We start from the raw sequence: 9599 nt of genomic DNA, 5'->3' as shown, positions 1-9599 counted from the left end.
CTTATTTTGGTCATGCATAACCCAAAAGAACATCATGAGTTGTCACTCATTTTTATATGGTGTGGTTATCCCATTTTGCAATTTATTATCCTAAAATTAGTTTGTTAGACCTTTTTATATTGTTGTTTTTTTAATGTAAAAATAAAATTGAATGTTTTAGGCAGGTTTTGCCTAAAAATCAAGTTTTTGACAAATTGAGTTGCCAAAAGCCAAACATTTAGGGCTGTTTGGGTGACCAAAAATAAAAAAGAAAAGAAAAAAGCTGCCGGCTGGAAAATGGCCTGTCCTTGCCGCAAATTGGTAGGACTCTGCCTAACCCCAGCTTTATCATCACAAAAAAAAATGTAGACCCCACCACATATTTCTCTTAGATGTTTGTTTCACCCCCTTAGGAAAGAGAGACTCTTTCATGGAAAGGGCATGAAACAAATAACCCCCTACGGAAGATGTGGGTCATTTTTATGGAAACGGCAAACAGAAATTCAGGGCCAAAACCGAAAAAAAGAAATTTCCTCTTATACATCTCAAATCATGCTACACTGTTCTAAGCAAAAATGTGAGAATCACCACACACACGGAATGAGCAAATTGGTGAAATGGACATATCATATCCAATCTTTGGGGTTCACACATGCATCCAGTAGCTCCCATTCTTCAGTTCCTTCTTCGGGTTGCTGCAAAACAGAATTCACCAACATTACAACCCTCAAGTTTCTACAAGAAAACTCATCCCACAAACAAGAAACTTACATGGTCATACTCCCATCGAGCTGTTAGTGGTAGAGAAACTAGAATACTTTCAATCCGCCCCCCTGTCTTTAGCCCGAATGTCGTCCCACGATCATAGACCTTACAGGTATCCAAAAGGACATTTTAGTTCAAGTGATACTTTTGATGATTAGCAGTAATAGTAAACATCCATACCAAGTTGAATTCAACATATCTCCCCCTCCGTAACTGCTGCCATGCCTTGTGTTGTTCCGTAAAAGGTGTATCTTTGCGCTTTTCTATCAGAGGTATGTAGGCTGGAACGACAGAGTTTGCGCATTCTGCAACACAATGGATAACCCGGGAATAACCAGGGGAAGAGAATTAGACCACTAGGGATAGAAAAATGCAGCAGAAATAGAATATCTGCATATATCACTTAATTGATTGAAATCTAATAGCACAATTTAACCTCATGGTTTACTAATAGAGTTGGTATGTTAAACTCAAGGGATTCTTCTGAAACAGATTTCTGCATCCAAAGAAACTTGGCTACCAACCAGACACTCAGCAGTTCTTAACCATGTGTAGGACATATTCCTAATGATGAGTTGGCCTGAGCCAGTATATCAGGATTATTTCACAAGATGGGATGAACTTGGATACCATGTCTTGAAATAGACTCTCCAAGAATTCAAAGGCACCTTCAAGATAGAAACAAAAGAAAGAAGAAAAAGATCATACTGATCTTTAGAAAAAAAGATCATACTGATCTTTAGAAAACAAAAAAAAATGCAATAATAATGACAAAACCTATGCCTTTTTGGCACAAACTGGAGACAAGCTATTTCAAAACAAAGCAGAAGAAAGCATTGAGCTGACAAGAAGTGCCAAAGCAAATCAAAAGTGTGGTGATCCTATTGTCAGGCTATGCCTCTGCTAGATGTATGTGCAAATTTGAGATGCACATCTACCCTGAGACATTGGTGCAGGGCATGGGCTTGCATGGGACTTGCTGGGGATACATTTGACTACTAAATAGTGGGGTACTGTGGTTAACCTGTCCCGTCACATGGATAGTCCATTTTTGTTTTCATTCCTGTCCTATGTCCAAATATATATGGGTTTTATGGAAATTCCATTGTACTAGCAATACCCACTATATCACTACGATATCATATGCCTTTCCTTTTCTGAAGAAAAATAAACTCAGCCCTTCCAATCTAGAGATGCAGCTTATGTCTCTGAATGTTCTCTAAGAATTTTTATTTTTCAGTCTATATCACTTTAGAATGGAAAAAAATGAGGATCTCAAACCTTGGGCCAAAAGGAAATGAAAGGAACACAGCAAGCGCATTCAAGTGATTCAACCAAAGAGGGGAATGATAATATGGATTGATGACTAAGACATCAACTTTAAAATTGAAGAACATGAATGACCTTGTCTTCTATGAAAAAACTATTACATAAATGGCGAAGAAATCCAACTTAGCTTACTCGTAAAATACGATAATAATCTACAAAATACATAAATGTAAAGACTAATTAACACAACATAAGGGACATGTACATTAAATAAAAGGAACTAAGATACCTGTGGCAAAAGCAAGGAGGAGTTCCTGATCGTAATCATTTAGATCATCAAAAAAGATTCCACCAAGTCCACGCCCTTCGCCCCGGTGCTGTGGACAAAACAAACAGCAAAAAGCAGGTTTCATTATTTTTCTTCCTAGCATTTAAAGTTAAACGTCATTCCCAAATGATATCATTATATCTTGACTTTATGTGTTAATTTGAAATTTTCTGGCTAGCCGCATGAGGTAGGAGCCTTTCAGCTCCGCAACAAGACTGGTATAATAAAAAAAAAGCTAAAAAGAAGGGCAGGAAGAGACTGCTTTGACAGACATCATTGTTTATGGAAGAACAGATGAAAAAAAATGCAGAAATGTCCCTTAAGGGACAAAGGAAGACCTCGTATAGGGTTTCACCCTTTTGTAGAGAACCAAAAAAGTACTGTAATTGGTTAGATTTTGATCAGCCATTCACGACACAACTGCATAAATCTTAAGATTTCAATTCTGCATTCCAGCTTACAAGTCCCAGTTTTCCATGTAGACATTGTCTATCTATTTGCCTAAACATTTCCAAAATTGGATTCAAAACAAACTTTTTATGATTGCCTTGGATAAACATGTAAATGCAATACTTCATGTCAAGTTCCAATCCACCAAGATATGGATTAATCCCAAAAAATTGAATATAAGTACATCTCCATATCCAGCTTCAGTGCATAGTCTTGTCCATAGAGATTGATGTACAAAGCTTCAAGACCATTTGTTTCCTCTTCAAATCATGGTGAAGAGAAATGAGTTATTCTACTGATCTCCTTTCTATGAGGGATTAGTAACTACTAGAATTCCAAAAGTTGGTGGAAGTACCTTGATATAGAAATAGTCATCACACCATTTCTTGAATCGTGGATAGAAACTAGGGTCAAACTTGTCACAGGCCTTCTTTTGGACCTACAATAGCAGAGACAACCAAACATGTGTTAAATTACAGTAATCTCCATTACATGTTACCAAAATTGATCTTAGAAAAGATACTGCAAGTCAAAAATGTTGAGATTGATCCAACTAAAATTCGAAATAAGCGATCTCAGTGTGCTGAATTCACCGTATGGAAATGCTTAACATCCTCCTCAAATATATAAGAAGGAGTTAAATCTGTGCCCCCGCCAAACCACCATCTCTTTGGTGCTCCAGCAGCATCTGAACTCCAAAAAGACCACCAATTTTTCGTCAGCCTTATAACAAAGATTACATTTAAAACACTTTCTAAACAAACAATCATGAATCAGTTTAATTATTGGAAGGAATTAGGCTAACGAACTCTATTCTAGAATACCACTAGTGATCACCAATGGTTCTAAAGAATCTAAACAAAAACCAACTTGCAAATCAGCTAAATCAGCACAAATTCTACGAACATAACTAAACTAACCAATACTTTCAACCATTACTTTTAAATCCAAAAAGACAGTTTATCTCTGAAAGATGAAGAACAAATCACACATATCAAAAGAAAAGGAAATGCAACGCAACTAAATAAGCAAGAAAAGAAGTAAAACAGACAGTATGGAAGTACCTTTGGGCGCATCAGTCTCGAAGTACCGATAATTGAAATGCAATGTAGGTGCAAATGGATTCTTTGGGTGCAAAACCTACAATTGAAAAGATAAAACCTATAACGCCGATTCGATCAATCAAACCGAATTCCCGGAAAGAAAACAGAATTCGAAGCTCGAGAGAAATACTAACAGAGCTAATTCCGGCGGCGAAGAAGGGGACCGGCCCGGCATTGTCCACGCTCTCCGCAGTGGCGGCCCGATACGCTTCGGGCGGCATCACGCCATAGACGACAGAGACGTTCACTCCAGCCTTCTCCCAGACGTTCCCGTCCTGCAAAACCCTGCTTATACCGCCCCCGCCGCCCGGCCTCGACCACACATCCTCCTTGAACCGGCACCCGTCGACAGCCTCAATCGCGGCACACACCTTATCCTGCACTTCCCTGATCATCTTCTCAAAACGGCCCCTAACCGTCGACGAATCGGAAGATGGGGCTTCTCCATCCCTCAGAAAGCTGTCCGACCGCTCGCTCTGCGGCGTCTCTTTCTCAATTGCAGGCCCGGAAAGTGAGCCGAGGGGCCTGAAATTCAACTTTTTCCTTGGAAATGAGACAGAAATTTTCTTGGGTATTGGGGATGATGGCTTGAAGAAGGCGACAGATGGGTGGCGAGTAGAGGAAGAAGAAGAATAACGACTAAGAAAGGAAGAAGGTGAAGATATGGTGGTAGAACTCGCCATGAGAGAGAGAGAGAAGAGCTGCTAGTGAGAAGAGGAGAGGGCGACCTTGAAATCTTTATAGAGAGAGAGAGAGGAGGGCAACGTTGAAATCTAAAGAGAGAGAGAGAGAGACAGAGAGTTGGTTGGTGTGGATAGCCGTTGGTTTTGGGGGGAACTGGTCAGGTCGGTCCAAGGGGCAGCCCCTGGTAATCTCCCCCCATTTTCACGCCTTTCTTTTACTAGCTTTAAATATAATAGGTAAGGCTTCAGTCTTTATATAATTTTATATCGTTATAATATTTTATTTAATGCTTGTCACTTATCTTAAACGTACGTCAAAGAATAAACTTTTCCATGTCCAATTGGATTTGGGGGTGATAATCAAAACAAGTTGATTTGACTTGAAATATCAAATGCTCGGTTATGCTAGACTTCCGAAGTCTTTTTTTATTATGACACTAGGAATCTCCCCATTTTCACATCCACTTTAAGTTAGGTAAGGCTCTTGCACTTTGTTTTCAATATTTTTAACGGTTGCTATAATGCTAGTTAGCAATTACTTTAAAACATACTCTTAACAATGAGGCATTTCATGGCCAATGGACGTCAAAACAAGCTACTTGTGTTTGACTTGAATTTAAAATGTTCAATGCGCGGTTGAGCTTGACATCTTAAGGTTTTCTTCATGATGACTTATCGAGTAAACAATGAAAACTTCAGCTCTAATTTTAAGTTAAAAGTTATATATATATATATATAGAGAGAGAGAGAGAGAGAGAAATATTTGCTACTAATGAAGGTAAGAAATTAATGAACTAGAAAATCATAGGTGCAAGTTGTATAGACTCAATCTAACGGCATAGATGTGTTCAAAATGGTTTGTTTGATAAGGATCAAGCTTTAAATAATGCTTTTCTTATGTAAAAATATGATATTTTGAGTTATGAATTTTTGATACATTATAGGGTCATCGATTTTTAGACCCCTTTAATAACTTAATTACTTTTTATAATCACATGATTCAAAACAAGTTTCCTACTAAACAAACCATGTAGATCACACCTTTGACATTTGATTTATTTTAAGAAAAGAGTGATTTCTACTCATCAGTTCCTTACTTTCATTAGTAGCTAATATTACCCTATATATACACATATATATTCGAGTCATTCTTGGTGTTGCTTGAGCTTGGATTGTATATGTCATTTAAAATCCAATCCTTCTACTTTATTGGTTGTTAAAGAAACATTGTGTTTTAGCATCCCTCTTCCTTTACTTTCATGATAGACTTCTCCACATTCTTTCTTCGACATCCTACTATTATCTTATTTTATTCGTTTCTTTGAGAAGGATTTTTTAATTTACTATCATCCCACGATCGTAATTTAAGCATAGTATTCATCTAATCTGTCATTTTATTTAATTTGTTTATTTGAGAAAGAGTTTCTCAACCACCATATTGTACTCCATTAGCATCCAAGTTAGGACCAGCAAATGAGCCCAACCAACCGAACAAAGGGTGTTTAAGCTGAGCGTATTTTTGTAGCAAGCCAAGTCGAGCTCAAGCTCATGGCAAGCTCAAGTTAAACGAGCTGGATTTGAGCAGCTTTATTTACTAAAAAGCATACATTTTTTAAAATAAATAATAATAAAATTTGGACTCTAAACCTACTAATTAAGGCAAGCTCAGCTGACTCATTTACAAAATAAATATATTACTTCAAAGTTGCAAGTAATTGGATTAGAACTCTAAACTTATTGCTTGCAAGTCAAACATTTCAATAATCTCTCCATGATATAAAATACAAGTTAAATATATTTATTATTAGTCAGAAAACCCAATGTGCACAAATCGGAGCTGAGCCAAACCCTCATTGTTCATCTTCAGCTTGTCGAACCGATTCCACAAGTTCAAACAAGCCTTTTACTAGGGCAAGACAAGTCTAGCAATGAACCTATATATATATATATATATATATATATATATATATATATATATATATATATATATATATATATATATATATATATAAGAAAAATGAGATATGGAAATGATGTTTTGGTCTTCATCCAAATGAATCTCTAGTGATCATCAATGCTTATTTGTGAGAACTGCATGTGTGAATCAAATTATTCCAATGAAATGACTGATATTTCATTGGTCAAGTTTTGGTTTAACATGGTATGTTGGTTTTCAAACATCTATACAAAATTGTATAAAAATAATCAATGATGATAGTTCATGCAAAACTTTAAAAAAAATAAAATGATTGATCTTAATTTCACAAAGTATAGTTTAAGATTTTTTTTTAGTATTGTAATTCATTGATTAATTTGTGTGTGCATGTAAAACATGTTTTTAGGGTAACTAGTTTGAATATTATTTAACATTATTGATGTATTATATTATATATTAATTCTTGTATTAATCCTTGCAAGTTCAGATATACTCAAACATTATTTAACATTATTAATGTACTATATTGTATATTAATTCTTGTATTAATCCTTGCAGGTTCAGATATGTGAGCACATCTCAATTGAAAAGCCCTTGAGATGTGATCGTCTCACTGATTTTTCACGTGTTGTAATGTAGAGTCGGTAACACTACAAAGAGGTGACTAATCAAAGAGTGTTGGGTCCTCACATGAGAGGTGCCCAATTCGTTGCATCGTTGTGCAGGCTGACTAGGATAGATGTAAGTATTCTTGATGATATTTTTTATATTTTTATGATTAATACGATATAAGACTAACCACTAATGAAACTTCGTTCTGTAGGTAAATTGGTACCCCTACGAAGACACAAAAGAGGAGGAGGAGAATTAAGAGGTAGTTGTGCAAGCGAAGGATATCACGAGGATAGACATTTGATTGCACAACATAAATAAAGTTGAACATCAAATGGTCAACAAAGTGGTTTGACTGTTTGAGTTTGTTCATCAACCACCTTGTCACCCTCATGCAGTTAGCAAATTTGTCTTGATGACAATAGTAGATTGAACGATGGATCACCTCACAATATTTCTCTCTAAACTTGAAGACTGACATGACGATGGTGAAGACATCAACTTGTCATCCAAGGTACGTGCCTATAATAACGATGATGTAATTACTGAATCCCAACAGGTTATAGACCGTCCCTCTATAAAGAGGGATATTAAAGTGGAAAAACTTAGGGCGAGGAGTCTGAACCATATAAGGACTGCAAGTGGAGCAGATGATCAATTAGCTATTGTATTGGTTGAAATCCGCATACTGAAAGAGTTGCTTCAATCAAAGGAGTCCACTATATGGACTGAAGCTGACCTTATTGATAACAACTATAAGGTCATCGAGGACCTAAGAGCATGACTAAGGTATTTGCAATAGTAACTTCCATCTTCAATTGTTTTAGAAATTTGAGTATAAATGTGATTCATTGTAAATCATTAAATCATTTAATTGTCTTCGATTGAATTATGTATGTAATTATAATTTTGAATTGTAATTTATTGTAAAACATTAAATTATTTAATTGTGTATTTGTTATAAATTTGAATTATAAGTGTTGTGAATTTGAAAGTAATATGTGAATTATGTATCTGCTGTAAATTTTAATTGTAAACATGTGAATTTGAATATAACAAGTGAATTGTGCTTATGTTGTCAATATAAATCTAACAAGTAAATTAAAATATAATAAATAAATAGTGTAAGTGTTGTGAATTTGAATATAACAAGTGACTTGTGTATATGGTATAAATTATAATTATGAAAGTTGAATTTAAATATAATAGGTGAATTATGTAAATACTGTCAATTTGAATTAAGTAGGTAAAACTGTAAATTTATGAAGATAAAAAAGTTCATAAAAATAATTGGCAAATAATGAGCTAAATTTGTAAGGTATGAGAAATTTCATAAAAAAAGATTAGTGAAAAGCAACCAATACTTATAAGGATGAGGAAGTTCATAAAAAAATACAAAAAATGATCAATATTTGTGATGATAAGGAAGTTCACAAAAATATAATGTACAAAAAAATGATAAATATATACCATTTTCCTCATACATTTGTGACTTTTGTCCTAAACATATGAGTTTCCTCTTACATTTGTGGAATATAAGAGCTTTCTGAACTTTCACAACAAAAGTATGTGATTTTACTCATATGCAATTATTACAAAAAAATGTGATTTTAACCTAAATCTTTCACAACAAAGAGTTGCGATGATGGGGAACTCCATAAAAAAGTTTCACAAAAAGTGATGAATATTTGCGAAACATGACTTTCAAACTTTCACAATAGAAAATATGTGATTTTTCTCATATGCAATTTCAACAAAAGAGATGTGTTTTAACCTAATTCTTTTTGCAATAAATTGTTGCAAAAATGGGGAACTTCACAAAAATGTTTTGTGAAAAGTAATAAATATTTGCAGAACGTAAGGACTTTCGAGACTTTTGCAACAAAAAATATGTGATTTTCCTTGTATGTGATTTCAACAAAAGATATATGATTTTAATTTACTCTTTTGCAATAAAGAGTTACGAGGACAGGGAACTCGACAAAGAGTTTTTCCTCTTACATATGCGAATTTCTTCATACATATGCAAATTTACTCATAAATTTGTGATTTTTCTTCTAAATATGTTAATTTTCTATGTTTTCAGCATGTCCCTATTAAACATAAAGAATTTATAGAACAATAAACCTAGAATAAAGTTAAACATACAAAATTTTTATAACCATCATTCAATGTTTAAAGAACATCCAGAACTTACAAAACATAATTTACGAAATATAGAATATTTGAAGGACATCTAAAATTTAAACTCATAATTTACATTCTTAAAGTTTGACAATTAATACAAATTTATAATAGTTATCAATGAATACTCCCAATAATTGTCCATAACTCAGCTTTCGAGACTTTGTCAGCCGACATCTCACTGACCAATGTCTCCTCAACCTCCACCTTTTCATTAGCCTTTGTACCTTCTATGTTATGTTGTAATTTATTTTCGTTCTTTGCCTCCTTCTCGACTTTTTTTCAACCGT

General features: G+C 34.6%; 1 protein-coding gene across 1 annotated transcript; it reads right to left on the bottom strand.

The window, feature by feature from the left end:
- Window positions 1-501: 501 nt before the first annotated feature.
- On the bottom strand, window positions 502-4597 carry LOC149831076 (coproporphyrinogen-III oxidase 1, chloroplastic-like). Its single transcript, XM_090011963.1, has 8 exons — window positions 4029-4597; window positions 3856-3931; window positions 3385-3479; window positions 3147-3230; window positions 2303-2390; window positions 925-1049; window positions 751-849; window positions 502-674 (listed from the first exon to the last, which is right to left on the bottom strand). The coding sequence occupies exons 1-8, from the start codon at window positions 4575-4577 to the stop codon at window positions 606-608; spliced, it is 1185 nt and encodes a 394-aa protein (XP_089868089.1). The 5' UTR covers window positions 4578-4597; the 3' UTR covers window positions 502-605.
- Window positions 4598-9599: the final 5002 nt, after the last annotated feature.

Source organism: Nuphar pumila, chromosome 7 (genome assembly GCF_984573655.1).
Source record: "Nuphar pumila chromosome 7, dmNupPumi1.hap1.1, whole genome shotgun sequence".
Classification (NCBI taxonomy): Eukaryota; Viridiplantae; Streptophyta; class Magnoliopsida; order Nymphaeales; family Nymphaeaceae; genus Nuphar; species Nuphar pumila.
Note: the sequence above shows the minus strand (reverse complement) of the source record. Positions and strands in the feature narration are given on the sequence as shown.